The sequence below is a fragment of the Callithrix jacchus genome, chromosome 7 (genome assembly GCF_049354715.1).
Source record: "Callithrix jacchus isolate 240 chromosome 7, calJac240_pri, whole genome shotgun sequence".
Taxonomy (NCBI): domain Eukaryota; kingdom Metazoa; phylum Chordata; class Mammalia; order Primates; family Cebidae; genus Callithrix; species Callithrix jacchus.
In genome coordinates this window covers 75,841,773-75,860,753 of record NC_133508.1, presented here as the reverse complement: position 1 = coordinate 75,860,753, position 18,981 = coordinate 75,841,773, and the positions used below count along the sequence as shown (strand labels likewise).

The following is an 18,981-nucleotide window of genomic DNA, read 5'->3' as shown; positions in this document are numbered from 1 at the left end:
TGCCCAGGCTGGAGTGCAATGGGATGCTCTGGGTTCACTGCAACCTCTACTTCCTGGGTTCAAGTGATGCTCCTGCCTCAGTTTCTGGAGTAGCTGGGATTACAGGTATGTGCCGCCACCATGCCCAGATAATTTTTGTATTATTAGTAGAGACGAGGTTTTACCATGTTGGCCAGGTTGGTCTCGAACTCCTGACCTGAGATGATCCATCTGCCTTGGCCTCCCAAAGTGCTGGGATTACAGGCGTGAGCCACCAAGCTCCGCCTATGTTTTCTAACTTTTGACTGCTAAGTGGGCCTATAAACAACGATACCCCAACAACAATGAGTACATTTGGCACCCAGATCTTAGTTTCTAAATAATATTCTCTGCCCAAAAGAATCAGATCTCCTTGGAGAAACAGCTGATTTCCAGGGTTGAGACTGGAAAGAGCAAGATGAAGCTGGAAGATCTTGTTTTGTCAGAGAAAGAATTTGGCTGGACATAGTAGCCATGCCTGTAATCCCAGCACTTTCAGAGGCTGAGACAGGAGGACTGCTGGAAGCCAGGAGTTGGAGATCAGCCTGGATAATACAGTGAGACCTCATCTCTATTTAAAAAAAAAAAAAAAAAAACGAGAGAGAGAGAGAGAGACCAGGAATGGTGGCTCATGCGTGTAATCCCAGCACTTTGGGAGGCCAAGGTGGGTGGATCACAAGGTCAGTAGCTCAAAACCATCCTGGCTAACACAGTGAAACCCCGTCTCTACTAAAAATACAAAAAAAATTAGCTGCATGTAGTGGCACAAGCCTGTAGTCCCAGCTACCCAGGAGGGTGAGACAGGACAATTGCTTGAACCCAGGAGGTGGAGGTTGCAATGAGCCAAGATCATGTCATTGCACTCCAGCCTGGGCGACAGAGCGAAGACTCCGTCTCAAAAAAAAAGGAGAAAAATAACTCAAAAAATGATGGGGACACGTTAAAAGGACCAAAAAAAAAACCCTAGCTTGAAAGGGCTTCCATTTGCTAACTTTGGAACATTTTGAGCATCAAAATAATAAAAACAGTGACAGTAACAAATTATATATTACTGAATAAAATAAAAATCTGTGAGTATATATTGACATAAATAAATAATGAAAGAAGAAAGCAAGGGAAGAAGGGAAGAAAAAAGGAAGAGAGGGAGGGAAAACAAACTACAGAAAAGGAAAGAAGGTTGGTTTTTCCTTTTCTATAGAATGTATTTTTTTATTGTAGACAACGACAGAATTAGAAAAGCAACTTTTGGCAACAATGATACTAATAATTGATTCAGTTAAGAATTAACAATGGATGCTAAAACTAGTTGGTGAAAATTTGTTGAAAAATAGGATATTTACCGCTGGGCGCAGTGGCTCACACCTGTAATCCCAGCACTTTGGGAGGCTAAGGTGGGCAGATCACGAGGTAAGGAGAACGAGACCATCCTGGCCAACATGGTGAAACCCCATGTTGTACTAAAATACAAAAAGTTAACTGGGCATTATGGCACGTGCCTATAATCCCAGCTAGGTGGGAGGCTGAGGCAGGGGAATCACTTGAACTGGGAGGCAGGTTGCAGGGAGCCAAGATCATGTCACTGCATACCAGCCTAGCAACAGAGGAAGACTCCGTCTCAAAACAAACAAACAAAAAACACTTTTTACATAGTCTCCAGTATCTCCCCATAAGACACGTAGTAATAACAAAGGGAAAATAGCAACCAGAGATCAAAATTAACATCCCCAGTAATGGGACAAATCGATGTCACACCCCTACTTATATGACACACTAATGTACCAAGGACACAGTATCACTTCTGCAGAATTCCTGCCAGATTTGTAAGACCTAACACTAAGCAGGAAGAAGCCTCAGATAACCACAAACAGAAGGACAAAATATTCTACATTTATTCTACAAAATAAATGGCCTGCTCTCATTAAAAAATGTTAAGGTCATGAAAGGTGCTGGAAAGTTGAGAAACTGTTTCAAGTTAAAGAAATCAGAAGATACATAGCAACCAAATGCAATATGTAATCCTGGACTGAATCTTGGACCTGCCTTCTTGGGGTTGCAGGGATGGAGGTTAGGAGGATATAAAGGGCATTATTGGGCCGGGTGCGGTGGCTCACACCTGTAATCCCAGCACTTTGGGAGGTCGAGGCGGGTGGATCACGAGGTCAAAAGATCGAGACCATCCTGGTCAACATGGTGAAACCCTGTCTCTACTAAAAATACAAAAAATTAGCTGGGCATGGTGGCGCATGCCTGTAATCCCAGCTACTCGGGAGGCTGAGGCAGGAGAATTGCCTGAACCCAGGGGCGGAGGTTGCAGTGAGCTGAGATTGCGCCACTGCACTGCGGCCTGGGTAACAAGAGCAAAACTCCATCTCAAAAAAAAGGGGGGGGCTTTATTTGGTCAATTGATGAAATTTTAATGAGGTGTGAGCTTGGGTAACAGTATTACATCAATATTTGTTTGTTTGTTTTTGAGACAGAGGTTTCCTCTGTCGCCCAGGCTGGAGTGCAGTGTTGTGATCTTGGCTCACTGCAACCTCTACCTCCCAGTTTCAAGCGATTCTCCTATTTCAGCCACTTGAATAGCTGGGATTACAGGCTTGTGCCACAAAGCCTGGCTAGTTTTTATATTTTTAGTGGAGATAGGGTTTTGCCATGTTGGCCAGGCTGGTCTCGAGCTCCTGGGCTCAAGCAGTCTGCCCACATCAGCCTCCCAGAGTGCTAGGATTACAGACATGAGCCACCATGCCCGACCAATATCAATGTTAATTTCCTGATGTTAATCAGTGTTCCATAGTTATGTAAGAGGCTGTCCTAGTTTTATGAAGACGTACACTGAGGTATTTAAGAATAAAGGAGCGTCATGTCTGAAACTTACTCTCAAGATAAAAAAGGAATATTATGATGTATAATATATAGCATAAAATGATAAAGTAAATGTACAAAAATGTTAACATGTGGAGGCTGCTCTAGGTGAAAGGTATAAGAGAATAAAACTTTTCTATCTGAAATTATTTTAAAATGAAGTTTTAAAAAGGAAGAAGGGCTGGGCATGGTGGCTTACATCTGTAATCCCAGCACTTTGGGAGGCCAAGGCAGGTGGATCACAAGGTCAGTAGTTTGAGACCAGCCTGGCCAATATGGTGAAACCCATCTCTACTAAAAATACAAAAATAAGTTGGGTGTGGTGGCACATGCCTGTAGTCCCAGCTACTCAGGAGGCTGAGGCAGGAGAATCGCTTGAACCCAGGAGGCAGAGGTTGTGGTGAGCCAAGATTGTGCCATTGCACTCCAGCCTGGGCAACAAGAGTGAAACTCTGGTCTCAAAAAAACAAAGGAAAAGGTATTTTTAGATGTATGTATGTTTATATGTATCTTGAGACGGGTCTCACTCTTTCACTCAGGCTGGAGTGCAGTAGTGCTGTTAGAGCTCACTGAAGCCTCAAACTCTTGGGGTCAAACAATTCTCCCACCTCAGCCTCAAGTATCCAGTTGACTTTTATTTCTTAGTGTGTTCTATTTTTCAAGGACAAATTGACTTTGTATCTCCCTATAAAAAAGTAAAAAGCTTCCACATGAGAATTCCAGGCTTATATGATATGCCTCACATTACTCCCTCTCCGCCAGTAAAAATCATACTTACCCTCTCACCCTTCTCTTCAGGTTTGGGGAGAAAAAGTAAAGTTAGAAAAATCACTCCTCTTCATTTGCCATCCCTTTTCATCCCCTTTAAGCTCCCAGATCAAATTTAATAGTCTTCCTAGAGTTCTCTCATACCATTGTAATTAGAAATACTCTAAATTCCTATCGCAATCTTTGCTTGAAATACACTAGTTACTATTTATGACATCTCTTATATCTTATACTGAAGTCGCTAATTCTAACTTCAACCTTTAGTTCTTCTTTTACTACACTGTAAGCCAAAAAACAAGGACCTTTGCTTACTTTTCTTTGTATGCCTCAGGGGACTTAAAAAAGCAATAAATATTTGCTGCTTTTACTTCAAGAATACTACCCTACATTTTTATAGTATTTTACTTTTTCAGGAAGCTCACTGTATGTACTTTACCATTTAATTTTCAAAATAACCCTGTAACATGCATTATCATTTCCATTTCATAAGAAAGTAAACTAGAGATGAGAGTTCACTTGCTCAAAGTCACAGAGAGAGCATATATGACAGCCCGTATTAAAATAAGAGTTGTTCTTTTTATTTTTTGGTTATGACAGAAGGTAACCAAGTCATTGAAAGTAACACAGGGATAGAAGCAAGAGTGGCATCTCCACTAAGCAGTTTCAAAATACATAGCCCAAATACACTGCTTAGAACAATTTACTAGTCTGTTTGCCTTCTCAACTCTGTAGGAAACTAATCAACATTCAGCAATACACACGGAGCTGAAATCACACTTCTCCATAGGTAAAAGACATTTATAGTCTGCAGGAAGGAAATCCTGAGAAGGACTGTCGAGTCTATTGCCTCATTTCTTAGGTTCCATACTCTTTTTCTGATTGTTTGTTTGTTTGTTTTGACACAGGGTCTCACTCTGTCACCCAGACTGGACTGCAATGGCATGATCTCAGCTCACCTCAACCTCTGCCTCCCAGGTTGAAGTGATTCTCTGGCCTCAGCTTCCTGAGTAGCTGGGATTACAGGCACCTGCCACCACACCTGACTAATTTTTGTAGTTTTAGTAGAGATGGGGTTTCACCATGTTGAACAGGCTCTTCTCAAACTCCTGACCTCAAATGATCCACTCGCCTTGGCCTCCCTAAATGCTGGGATTAGAGGCATGAGCTACCATGCCTGACCAGGTTCCTTACTCTTTTGCCATCCAATTAACTCTGAAAGCCTTCACTCCACAACCAGCACCACATTGCTCTTAGGGCTTACCTCTTGCTCTGCTATCCTTAATGCATTGTCCTCCCGGGCATCTTTGTCAGTCCTAGAGCTTGCTAGAGACTGAATTCGTTTGATTACCCTCTGTTCATACTCCTCCAGGCGTAGCCGGATATTCTTCAACTCTGAAATGTACATCTTGGCCACAGTCTCCTCTTTATCCTCTGTGAATGAACAAACGAAAAAGACCAGTAATCTCGACATCAGAGATAAGCAGACCTGATAGCCTACTGATAAAAACAAGGCTTTATTTAGGGAATTTTCTGCCTGATCCTACCTGATCCTGAATTTCACATATTGTATACTAATCTTGGAGAGTCTAAACACATTACAGCCACAAGAAAATGTGAACAACTGAAATATCAACAGACCTCTCCTTCCAGGATCTGATTTTGAGAATTCATCTATAAGTTTTTCTGTATCTCAAGGTCTTAGCAACTCAGTGGAAAAAGATGGTGATGTTACTTTCTCATTTATATGAAGGGTCTCATGGCAACCCCTCCAAGGCTCTCATTCCAATATTCTCTTTCCCTCTTCCCAGTGCACACACCATTCTCCATGGACTTCATCAGGTGCTGGAAGCGGGCTTTACAAGCTTCTACCTCCTCTTCCAAGCGCAAGCGATCAGCCACTGAGAACAGCACAGAGTCACGACTATCCTGCAGAAAGTCTTCAAAGTGGCCCTGAAGGTTCTTCATAATCTGTTGGCACTCCCCTGGTGCTGAGGATCGAAGCTAGAAAGAAAAAGTCAGAAGAAATTGCAACAGAATAAAAATATAACACTTTCTCTTTTCCTCCATTTTACTGAAGTAACATATATACAAAACAGTGCACAAACCATATTCATAAACATGTTGACTTTTATAATTTGAATTTCTCCATTTAATGAGCATTCAGGTTAAGTAGCAGAACATTACCAGCACCCCAGAAGCACCCAACATGCCCCACTGGACATAACTTTTAGTAGTTGTTCACAAGTATTCACCTACTATATATTCTTATGCAAAAGACATGCTTGTCTTACAGAGTGAGAAAAAGCCTGCAGCCTTCTCCCATTGCTAAGAAGACCAAAGATGTTACTTATTCTAATTAGGAATTTCCTTTACCATTCAAATTACTACTTCTAGTTTGTAAGAACCTCAGGTCTCTAACTCTAAAATAGTATACCTGAGTCCACTTTACTCCATTTGGGTGGAAAAACGTCTCACAGTAATGAAAAAAGCTCCTTTTAAAAAAATCTTGCCAACAGAATGCAAACCTGGGGTAAAGTTTTCACAATTACCTTTTCTAGGTTCCAGGTCTGTATGAGGTCAAGGTCTTTACGAAGATAGTTCCAAGAAATAAGGCTTTTGGTGTTAACATGTAGCTGGTGCCAAAGGGCCATCACCTTCTGATAAGACTGTTCGACCCTAGAAATAACACAGAACCTGACTATTACCTTTGTAAGACTTGAACTCCATATTAGAGACCTTCTAAGGAAAAATGTGATTGTCTTAGCAGAACTGAGCCTATGCTGAACAGAGAAAGGCAACAAGACAAATACTAACATCCCAGGAAATTTTAGAACTAAATAAATTGAGGCTGGGTGTGGTGGTTCACTCCTGTAATCCCAGAACTTGTGAAGGCCAAGGTGGGAGGACTACTTGAGCTCAAGAGTTCAAGACCAGTCTGGGTGACATAGTGAGACTTCATCTCTATTAAAACAACAGCAACAACAAAAAAACTAAACTACATTTTTTTTTTTTTTTTTTGAGATGGAGTCTCACCCTGTTGCCCAGGCTGGAGTGCAATGGCGTAATCTCGGCTCACTGCAACCTCTGCCTCCTGGGTTGAAGCAATTCTCCTGCCTCAGCCTCCCGAGCAGCTGGGATTACAGGCCTGCACCACCATGCCTGGCTAATTTTTTGTATTTTTAGTAGAGACAGGGTTTCACCATGTTGGCCAGGCTGATGTCGAACACCTGACCTCATGATCCACCCACCTCAGCCTCCCAAAGTGCTGGGATTACAGGTGTGAGCCACCATGCCTGGACTAAACTACATTTATTAATTGAGATCTTCAATTTGGATTTGCAGTATTATGCATCTTATGTTAGCACATATTTAATAATCTCATAAATGTTACTTGCATATAATATGATGACTAAAAGTCAGAGAAGAAATAACCAAAGAGAGCAAATAGAGAAAGGTATAAACATCATCCCATTCAGAATTGTTGAAAAATAATTATATCAATGATTAAAACTGATTTGCTGTGTTCCAAATATTTACAAAAATGCTAAAATATTGAGAAGTTAATAGCAGCTTAAGAAATTCACCTGGTATATAAAAGAAAACTGCAGTATGAAGGGTTTGAGATATTTTTCCCAAGCATCTCATGTCTAATTCAATCTTGACTTCAAGAAGTCTTACAAACACACAAATACACAGACATACTCTCTCTTACACACCTACCATGTTACCTTGAATTTCTTCAATTTGAGAAAAAAAATGTAAGATATAAAGAACAGGATGGAAAATTAGAAGCCAGGACATCAGTTAAATAAGAGGCATTAAACCCGTAAGTTTAATCTTCCTTCTCTCCAAAAGTCCCACTAAAATTTCAGTAGAGTTGAAATTCAAAGTCCAGGAAATCCCAAAGAAGAATAAAAATATAAAGATGCAAAACAAGGCCAGGCGTGGTAGCTCACGCCTGTAATCCAAGCACTTTGAAGACCAAGGCAGGTGGATCACCTGAGGTCGGGAGTTCAAGACCAGCCTGATCAACATGGTGAAACCCCGTCTTTAAAGGAAAAAAAAAAAAAAGATGCAAAACAAACAGAAAACAAACAAACAAAAAAACTAGAAAATAAGAGAACATTAGAACATCAGTTCAGGAGGTTCAACATTCAACAAATGGGAGTTCTTAAAAGCAAGAACTGGAAAAAAAAAAAAAAGGAGAATAAATAATTAAAGAAATAATTCAAGAAAAAAAACTTCCCCAGACTTGAAAGATGAGTTTCTAGTTTGTGTTCATTAGCATAATAAATACAAAAAGACTCAGAGGTACAGCATCCCTTTCAAAGATTAGAGTCAAAGAGAAGCGTTTAAACACTTCCAGAGAAATAAAGATTTCTTACAAAAAGGTAAAAGTATCAAACTGTTTCATATAATGATAGAGGTGAAGAATAAACAATTCTAAGCCTTTGTCAAAACCAATAGTACTGCTCATGACAAAAGGTGAGTTTTAATATACACAAACCTAAAAAAAAGGAGAGAAAGAATGAAAATGGCACTATATATCTAAACAAAAAATCCTGAAAGCTAGAAAGCAATAGAGCAAGGGTTACAAAGTTCAGAGTACAAATAATTTCCAGGCTGGGCATGGTGGCTCACTCCTGTAATCCCAGCATTTTGGAAGGTCGAGGTGGGCAGACTACTGGAGGTCCGAAGTTTGAGACCAGTCTGGCTAACATGGTGAAACCGTGTTTCTACTAAAAATACAAAAATTAGGCTGGGGGCAGTGGCTCACGCCTGTAATCTCAGCACTTTGGGAGGCCGAGGTGGTTGGATTACCTGAGGTTGGGAGACAGGGTTAGGGTGTGCTAAAATTGTATACGCCACTCCAGCTTAGGCAACACAGCAAGACTCCATCTCAAAAATAATAATAATAATTTCCAAAAAAAATTATCTATCTTGCCATAGAGAAGGAAGATGACAGACATTTTCAGAGATAAGAGGTGTCAAAAAATTTACCTCCTACTTAGTCGTTAGGACACTGTAGAGTGTAATCCACCAAACCAGGGAATATACTAATAAATAAGACTTGGAATCTAGGAATTAGTGGGTCCAGCATAGAAGAGATGTCAAGTGACTCCACAGAGTGTAATAACACAGAAGCAGTACTGAATCAGGCCTACAGAACTGGTCCAGACTTAAAAAATAAAAAAGATAGAATGGTCCAGAATAAATATTTCCAAAAGAAAAATGAAAATTCCCTGTGGTGTTTGGCCATATTGGGAAGCCTCTTACAGTAATGTAGGAGAGTTTGGAGACAACTAAGCAAACTAAAGAACAAAACAATTACCCACTCCAAGGAAACAAAAATGATATAAAAAAGTAAATAAGGCTGGGCCCAGTGGCTCACTCCTGTAATCCCAGCACTTTGGGAGGCTGAGGCAAGTGAATCACTTGAGGTCAGGAGTTTGAGACCAGCCTGACCAACATGGAGAAACTGTCTCTACTAAAAAGACAAAATTGGCCAGGCGTGGTGGTGCATGCCTGTAATCCCAGCTACTCAGGAGGCTGAGGCAGGAGAATCACCTGAATCCAGGAGGCAGTGACCCCAGATTGCACCTCTGCACTCCAGCCTGGGAGAGAGAGGGAGACTCCATCTCAAACAAACAAACAAACAAACAAAAAGTAAATAATTTATTCATAAATATATTCACTCACCTACTCATTCATACTTTCAATAATCATTTATTGAATACCTACTATGTGCTAGGAATGGTTCTAGGTTCTAAAGATACAGTGGTAAATAAAATGGACAAAAATCTCTAACAGGAGAGGATAAACAAATACATAATATGTTAGGCAATATTAAGAGTTCTGAATAAAAATAAAATGAGTAAAGAAGACACAGAGTGGCATGCAGTGAGTGGGTATGGTGGTCCATGAGGGTTCTGAGATAAACTGAATGAAGTGAGGGAGTGAATCGTGTAAATATCAGAAGCAAGCAGGAAGTGGAAAGGCCCTGAGGCAAGAACATGCTGTCTGTGTTTGAGAAACAGAGAAAAGACCAGAGTGTCTGCAGCTAAGTACAAGCAAGGAGAGTGGCAGAAGATGAGTTCAGAGAGGTAAGGCACAGTCGCCTCACAATAGTCCCCTAGAGTACAATGTGGCTCAGCTTTAAACAATGCATGTACTAATAAAACAAAAAATATCAACTTAAACACAGACTGTGACATAATTACATTTGAAAGATGAAAGAAGTATATGCATTTATGTATATACAGAAAGCTAAATGCTAATTTCCTAGAGTAAAAAGTTAATAGATAATTTCTGAAGTTGAAAACAAACAGGGAAATAGCAGGAAAAAAATTACACTTGGAAATGTAGATTGATAACCCAGCAAAATCCACTAAAAGAGCTGAAAACAGTTGACTCTGCAAAGTGGAACTTTGGGACAAGAGAGGTGATAGCTAATTTTTATTATAATAAACTTTGTAATATAACTCAACTTTCTAAAATGTGTGTGTGTGTGTGTGTGTGTGTGTGAATTTTTTTGGGGGGTGGGGGGAAGTTGCCCAGGCTGGAGTGCAGTGTCATGATCTCATTTCACTGTAACCTCTACCCCTGGGTTTAAGTAATTCTTCTGCCTCAGCCTCCATAGTAGCTGGGACCACAGTTGTGCACCACCATGCAAAGTTAATTTTTTGTACTTTTAGTAGAGATGGAGTTTCAACATGCTACTCAGGCTGGTCTTGAACTCCTGACCTCAAGTAATCCAATAGCCTCAGACTCTCAAAGTGCTGGAATCACAAGCGAGAGCCATGGTGCCCAGCCTATATATTATTTTAATAAAAATTAAAGAAAATCAGCTGCCATTTAAAAAAAAAAATCAATCTTCTTTTTTTTGGAAATGGAGTCTCCCTCTGTCACCGAGGCTGGAGTACAGTGGCATGATCTGAGCTGGGCTCACTGCAACCTCTGCCTCCCAGGTTCAAGCAATTCTCCTGCCTCAGCCTCCTGAGTAGCTGGGATTATAGGTACATGCCATTATGCCCAGCTAATTTTTTGTTGTTGTTTTAGTAGACACAGGATTTCACCATGTTGGCCAGGCTGGTCTTGAACTCCTGATCTTAAGTGATCCACCTGCATGGCCTCCCAATTGCTGGGATAACAGGCGTTGAGCCACTGTGTCCAACCCAATCTTTTTTTTTGAGATGGAGTCTCACTCTGTCGCCCAGGCGGCTGGAGTGCAGCAGTGCGATCTCGGCTGATGACAACCTCCACCTCCTGGGTTCAAGTGATTCTCATGCCTCAGCCTCCTAAGTAGCTGGGACTATAGGCATGTGTCACTACGCCCAGCTAATTTTTGTATTTTTAGTAGAGACAGGGTTTTACCATGTTGACCAGGCTGGTAAAAAAATCAATCATGGGAGAGTAAACTATCTATAAGAGTTCACTGAATATACTCTAGCTGAACAAAAGTATTTATTGAAGATCTACTATGTGGCTGGCAGTAGGAGACTTGATATCTCCAATGAGAAGTCTCTCCCAGGAGGAACTTTACAACTGTGTTCAAGAAGATCACAAAGGCACACTTATCCCTCCATCAGTTCACTGAGGCCAACAGCAGAGATGGCTGTACCAGTGGCAGCTGAGCCAAGTTACCTGCTGGCCATCTCAATGGCATCCTTATTGGGTGGTGGAATGAGGAAGCAGACTGATGGCACCATTGCCTCATTCCCTGTGGGGCTGATCACTTTCCATTTGGTCCGCTGAGAATTATCTTCCAGCACACATTCATCATTCTTGCAAATAGTAATCTGAAGAGATAAATTTACCAGTTATTGCTAATGGGTAAACCAACAACCCATCATTAACCTGGTGCCTCATTCCAAGGCTATCAAATCCTTAAGAAAAAAAACTGCTTAAGAAAAGATCTGCTATCACTTAGTGAGGGGGCTTCTGATTTTGCCAAAAGATAATAGGTATAAATATACAACACAGAAAAAATTGTGATGTCAAAGAAATCAAGGAAACAAATGTGTATTAAATACCTGTTACATGCCAAGTAACTCAGTATATGAAAGTTACAAACAGACTACAAAGACTCAAGAGCAAATTCAGCACAGAAATCTACTAGAGTAAAAATTAATGAAATATGAATAATCAAAACATGGCTTTTATGATTTTCCTCCCTTCCTATTATCCCACCCAAACCCCTGAAAATGTTTAAGCATTTTGGAATTATCAAGTATCCCCCTTGAGAGACAAGTGATCAAGAGTATTATTCCCTAACTTATAAGCAGAAATGTCAAGACACACAAAAGTACAGTCTCATTTTTTTTATTTTAATTTTTCCCATTTTTAAATTCATTCATTCTTTTGTATAACACATATTTCTTGAGTGTCTACTATGTGTTAGGACACTGGAGATTAAAACAGTAAAATTGGCCAGGCACAGCAGCTCACACCGATAAATCCAGGACGACTTCAGCAGGCTAAGGTAGGCAGGCCACTTGAGCCCAAAAGCTCAAGACCAGCCTAAGCCACACAGCAAAACCTCATCTCTAAAAAAAATACAAAAATTAGGCGGGTATAGTAGTGCATGCCTGTAGTCCCAGCTACTTGGGAGGCTGAAGTGGGAGCATCACCTGAGTCCACGGAGGTCAAGGCTGCAGTGAGCCATGATAGTGCCACTGCACTCCAGCCTGGGCCACAGAGTGAGACCCTGTCACAAATTAATTAGTTAATTAAAAGTACTGTGGTAAGCAGACAAACGTGGTATTTTCACATATTCTTGTGATATATGTAGTTATAAAACTGTGTGACAAATGCAATTTACCAGGGAATAATGTAAAGGATATGACCCAGTCATGGCTTGAGAGGTAAAGACAGATTACTCAGGATTTTAAAGCCACATTAAGGAGTTTAGGCTTTTTCAAGAGCAATGAGTAATTAATGACTTAAGCAGATGATTGTTATTTAAATAAAAAAAAAAAAAAAAGAAAAAAAAGAACATGCTGGTGGTAGGATCCTTTGTGTACTAAATGAGGAGGCTGATAAAATAATTCAAGTGAAAGAAATTTATGCCTTTTTTTTTTTTTTTTTTTTTTTTGGACAGGGTTTCACTCCTGTCACCCAGGCTACAGTGCAAATAGTGTGATCTTGGCTCACTGCCAACTTCCACCTCTTGGGCTCAAGCAATTTTCCTGGCTCAATATCCTGAGTAGCTGGGACTATAGCTGCACATCACTGCACCTGGCTAATTTTTGTAGAGACGTGGGTTCACTATGTTGCCCAAGCTCGCCTTGAACTCCTGAGCTCAAGTGATCCATGCTCCTCACTCAAAGTGCTGGGATTACAGGCATGAGCCATCACACCCAGCCTCTTATGCTCTTAGGGTGGTAGTAGCAGAGCTCTATTTACAAATTAGTACAAGTTTGATGGCCTTACCAGCTGTGGAGGATAAGAGGGGTGGGGGAGTGAAGGATATCTCCCAGGTGCTACAAAGTACTATCTCTGTCAACACTTAAGCAACTGAGTAGATAAGGATGCCAAGAGACCAGGTCAAGATTATAGGGTTTAAGCTTTTAGTATTTTTTGTTTGTTTTTGTTTTTGCAACCTCTGCCTCCTGGGTTCAAGCAATTCTCCTGCCTCAGCCTCCCAAGTAGCTGGGATTACAGGTGTTTGTCGCCATGACTGGCTAACTTTTTTTTGTATTTTTAGTAGAAATGGGGTTTCACCACATTGGCCAGGCTGGTCTTGAACTCCTAACCTTGTGATCCACCCACCTCAGCCTCCCAGTACAGGTATGAGCCACCATGCCTGGCTAAATTCTAATTCTTAAAACTCTAAAATTTTATCTTTCCTTATCATCATAACCCTTCCCTCTGCAGCCCAGTGGTACTCTTTCCACCTCCTCACCTCGATCTGCCGATAGTCACAGATGGCCTTAACAGAAATGGTACTCTTTAACACATGGTCTGGACTGCGTGGTTTTAGCTGCACAATGGTTTTTGATCTCCCAACAAGACTGGCAACAGAACTCTTGGAGTGTATAAGCTGTTCCTTTTCATCCTACAAAATGAGAAGAAAAACAAAATGACATAAATGTAGCTATTCAGGGTGACTAAGTCAACAAAGAAAATTGAATACTCCACTCCCTCAGAGAATGTCATCTCTCAGTTAAGTAGGGATGGTTGGTGGAGCCATCTTAAAGACTTAGACAAGGATAAACAAAAAAGGAGAGAATGATTCTATCTTCTACCAAATGCTTTTGCACTCAAACTTTGCAGCTTTCTCCCTGTGCCACTTTCAATGAACCATAAAGCCACATGCAAAAACCAAAATAAAAGCAAATACTTCTAGCTTCCAAATGCAGCTATATAGCTAAAAAAAATTTTACCTAAATATGATTCAGAGAACACAAAAGTTAAAATCAATAATAAGTATATTATTATTAGCCAATTTCTCACTGGTAGAAACCAGTTCTTCCCTTTCTGCTTAGGAGAAGCTACTTATACTTCCTTAAATTTTTAAAAAATAATTATATCTCCCAAGGTCTACTCCAAATATTTTATTTTCCTAAATTGAGTCAAACTTTCTAGAGAAAGACCTTAGTTCTTCAACCAACAATGCTGTTGGTGAAGGTAACATGACAAATGATTTAGGGTTTACCTCTTAGTATATGCTGCGCTATATTCATATAAATTTGGTTGATTAGAAAGAAGTATCATGCAAAACTGAAACTCTTAAATCTCTGCAAATCCAATAATCTTAAAAATGAATAAACTTCTTGTTAACAAAATTGGTAGCAATCTACTACCAATTCCATTAAAGAGTAATAGATAGACTTTATCCATTAACCCAGATGTTTCAAGTCCATTTTGAGGTATAAAATTCTCCCCAGAAGAGGGCTTTCTTAGGATGGACATAGATGTGATGAGAGTAAAGAGGTAATGTTAGGAAATGCCATTAAAGAACTAAGAATATGCAAGTAAAGAAAAAGAAATGCTTAAATAAACTACCTGTGCCTGTCCCCGGGAGCATGATTGGAAGAAATACAACTTTAACTTATTAGTTAAGAAAGAGGAATGGAATATATAAGGGAGACAGCCACATTTCCATACTTGAGAGCTGGTCTACCCATTTCAGTTTCCTTGCAATAAAGATGTCAATTTCTGTCTAACCCACAGCCAAACAGCTCAAGCTCAAGAGAAAGTGCTCAGCATGGTAAAAGTTCTGAAAAGAACCAGAAGCCAGGACAGATGCTCCCGAACCTGACGGACAAGCTGAGGAGCAGACCCAGGTGACTCCATGCCCCGATGACAGCGCCAACCCGATGCCCCTGACCTGGAGAGGAGGGAACAGAGCAGCGACCCTCGAGAAGAGAAGATATGACAACCATTGCAGAGGAGTTACCCTATGACAGAAGGTACTCTGTGGGAGGGAGGAGATAATAGCCAAGGATTATATTCCTCCTTCATACTTGTAGTACCTCCAAGAGAGGCATTTTAGAGACAACATCTGAAAAGTCAGGCTTTCATCCTTCATTTCAAATTAATTAAATTAACGGACTATTTGCCCAGGTGAATGTAAAACCACTCATAGGTTTACAGTACCTGAAAGTGTAAAAAATTAAAAAAAAACTTTATATTCACAAATGCCCAAATCTTACCCACTAAAAAAGTGAAAAGTTTTGGGTTATTCTAGTTCTCTTATTTAGACTTTACTACTGAAATTCAAGATTCCCCTTGCTTCTCTCAAAGGAAAAGTAAGTTCCCTATTGCATAGACATTTGTATCTTAATTTGAGATGTAGCTTGAGCCTTGTCTTGCCAACTCTGTATAATATACATACACTAAATATAAGTAGTCTTTCTGCTAATTTAATTATCAGCAATCCTGAAGGAATAATTCATTGAGAAAATGAATATAAAATTGATTTTAACTAAATGCTGAATGTAAAACTTATTTTTTTGAGATACAGTCTTGCTCTGTCACCCAGGCTGGAGTGCAGTGGCGTCATCTCGGCTCACTGCAACCTCCGCCTCCTGGGTTCAAGCAATTCTCCAGCCTCAGCCTCTCAAGTAGCTGGGACTACGGCCGTGTGCGACCACGCCCAGCTAATTTTTTGTATTTTTAGTGGAGACGAGGTTTCACTGTTTAAGCCAGGATGGTCTCGATCTCCTGACCTTGTGATCCACCCGCCTCAGCCTCCCAAAGCGCTGGGACTACAGGCGTGAGCCACCATGCCCAGCCTGTAAACTATTTTTTAAAACTTAATATTGCTACATAAATAACTGCACAAATATTATATCACATCTAAATAAGATTTTAATGTCTGCTTGAATTAAAATCAATTTTAACTATCAACTAAAAGAAAACTACCAAGGAGGAACATTTGACTAAGGCATATTTCTTTTTTTGTTTTTTTTTTTTTTTTAATTTTTTCTGCATAAGATAGTAAAAAAGAATTTGATAGCAACTAATCCCCTTCAACCCCTTTTTTCATGCTCAACACCTCATCCTTGGCTCCATCTTTTACATTAAAATAGGAAAAATGCAAAGAAAGTATGAAGAGCTCAAAGGGGCTCAGAGGAGAAGACTAAGCCTTTACTTCAATAACATACCCAAAGAAATCTTATTAGCAACTTCTTTAAGGAAAGAAAAGGAAAAACAGGAAAGAGACAGAACAACATTGATTAAACTCTATTTGAATGTAAGTCAAACTTTATTATAACAATGACCCATTGCCCTGGAGCTTTCAAGGATATAAACAGCAGCAGCTGATACGGTTTACTCTCTTTCTCAGAAGTAATCATCCCCACTGAGGCAACACCCACCATGGAGTCCTGGAGCAGGTCTTCAAGGCGGGATAAGCTGGTGTTGTGGTCACAGGAATATTTTCGTTTAATGGAATCTTGGAGGTTCCTCAAGAATGACTCCAGCTCTCGTGCATCACTGAAGAACTATGGGAACACAAAGGGAGGATGCCTTCTGCTCAAAACATCAGAACACCGGAATGTTAACTAAGAAAGAATAATTTTACTGTACAGAGCTTAGCAAAGCTGATTACACCCTACTGGATTAGTGACAGTCCATTACAAGGACCACTGAAACAAAAACTGAAGGGCTTAAGGAGCCAAGCAGTAAAATATTAGTGCAACCCTACCCTATAGAAAAGTTAGCCTATTTCACTCCCTCGGAAATCACTGCTCTTTCCTCTTGACTTCTGGCTAGGGACAGCATTTGGCTGTGGGGTGTATTTCATGAAAAACCTAAGGTTGAGTGATCGAAATGTTTCATCAAATGTTTCAATTCATACTATGAAATCATCAGGGAGATTATTTAATTCTGGGCAAAAACAAAAATAACAGCTTATTTCCTCCTCCCACCTCACCTGAAAATAAGCAGTACATTCTTTCATGTTCTGACAGATTGAAAAAAGAAAAAAAAAAAGGTCATAATATTTTACAGCTCCTCCCATCAAGAGGTGGAATCTATTTCTCCTCATCTTGAGCTAGGCATAGCCACATGTCTGGTGTGACCAAAGGCACATTAATAAATGTAACAGAAGCAGAAAAAAAGGGCTTGTGCTCTAGGACTTGCTCTCTCTTGCTGCTTATGGAACACAGCCACTTTGTGAAGAAGGCTGCTGGATGCTAGAGACACATGGCTTGCTGCTCCAGTACCTAGCCAACTCTCAGACATAAGAGTGATGCCATTTGGGACTAACTATCTCCCAACCTATCTGCAGCCATGACTAAGACAGGCAAGATAAGACAAACCACTCAGCTGAGCCCTGCCCAGACTGCTAACCTACAGAATCATGGGCTACCTAAATGACTACTGTTTTAAGCAACTAAACTTTAGGGTGGTGGTTTATATAGCAAAAGCTGACTAACTAATGCAGATGTGTTTGTAAACTCACCTTCAACATACATATGTACACACACACACAAACACTGAAACCCATCATACCTGAAAATAAGCAGTATTCTCTTTCATATGTTGCTCAACACATAGGCACAGCTGCTTCATCCACTGCAACTGAGACTGGACAGCAGCACTGTAAGCCTACAATAAGCAAGCACACAGACAGCAGGGCATGCGTTTAACAGACCCAATATATATGTGCAATACTGTTTTCCAAGTATAACTGCAAATGATAGAGAAGCTAGCATCTGCTCAAAGCTTCTCATGAGTAAGAGGTGTGCCTTTAATCCAAAATGGTTTTGTTACAGGGGATTACACAGATAAGGCCTCTCCCATACTCAGTTGTAAGTAAATGATCTAGGCATCAAAACCCAGGCATAAATAAATCCCTCCTGAATTCTTCTGCTGTTTATCTTCTTTTGGCAAAGGCACAACACCAATAAGAGGCAGGATCTGTCTGGACAGTTATTTGAAGAAATATGGTCCAAGGAACTTTTCCTCCTAAAGTTGGGAGTCAATATTCCTTCTATTTTTTTCTCTTAGTAGTAGACTATCAAAAAATGTCTGCAGGCTTTTGAGGGATATAGGAGCAGTCAGGAATGAAAAGAGAGAAGACTCAAGACAAATGATCCTGACACTTCTTCCAGGTCTTTCAGTGGAACAAAGTCTCTAATTTGAATAGTTTTATAATGACAACCTCTCAGCATTTGACTTTCACACATTCTCAAGTCACATACCTCCACTGTCTGCTTGGCTGGATGGTTCTCAAGTGAAAGTAGTTCTGCTGTATCTTGCAGAGAACGAAACACATCCTGTTTCTCCTCCAGTTCCATTGTCAACTCCTGAAAATTGAATTCAAATTTTAAAGAATAAGTGCTTCTGGCTGGGGGGAGTGGATAGCATAAATAAAAGCTGTGTTCCCTGCCCTATTTTAAAGGAACCTACAATACAGAATTGGTGGCAAAATGAGATGTATAAGCAGTGCATGCCAGAGGATTGAAGAGAAGGGCATGAACACTGGAATTATTGGAAAATTATTCTGATCTAATAAATGATTATTGGAAATGGGATCTGAGCCAGACGTGAGTAAAATGGGGGAACACAGAATGAGCATTGGACCAGACAAAGGAGGTAATTTGGCTGGAGTGGACAGTTCCTGCACGTCAGCACCCACACCAGTACATGACACACGAGGGCATGGGTATCAATGACTGGCTGGCTTTGCTTAGACTATTCCCTCAACCCACAATGCTCTCCTCTGACTCTAAATTCTATTAACTGCAGGACCCAATTTAAATGCCAGCTCTTCTGTGAAGCTGGGTACCAATCCTTACTATGCTTTCAAAGCACTTTTTTTTTTTTTTTTTTTTAATTTTATAGAGACAGAGTTTCGCCATGTTGGTCAGGCTGATTTTG

At 40.3% G+C, this 18,981-nt stretch overlaps 1 protein-coding gene across 15 annotated transcripts in view; it reads right to left on the bottom strand.

Moving 5' to 3' along the window:
- The window catches only part of MACF1 (microtubule actin crosslinking factor 1), a 319,804-nt gene that overhangs the window by 168,206 nt on the left and 132,617 nt on the right, over nt 1-18,981 (bottom strand). For 14 of the 15 annotated variants that reach the window (XM_078331310.1, XM_078331314.1, XM_078331308.1 and 11 more), the window contains 8 exons: nt 18,303-18,407; nt 17,611-17,706; nt 16,473-16,598; nt 13,553-13,705; nt 11,293-11,447; nt 6,198-6,324; nt 5,466-5,649; nt 4,910-5,079 (listed from right to left, as the gene is read on the bottom strand). In XM_078331310.1, coding sequence (XP_078187436.1) covers nt 4,910-5,079; nt 5,466-5,649; nt 6,198-6,324; nt 11,293-11,447; nt 13,553-13,705; nt 16,473-16,598; nt 17,611-17,706; nt 18,303-18,407 — 1,116 coding nt within the window. Of the gene's footprint in view, nt 1-4,909; nt 5,080-5,465; nt 5,650-6,197; nt 6,325-11,292; nt 11,448-13,552; nt 13,706-16,472; nt 16,599-17,029; nt 17,072-17,610; nt 17,707-18,302; nt 18,408-18,981 lie in introns of those variants that run through there. The other variant, XM_078331316.1, reaches the window with a different exon arrangement.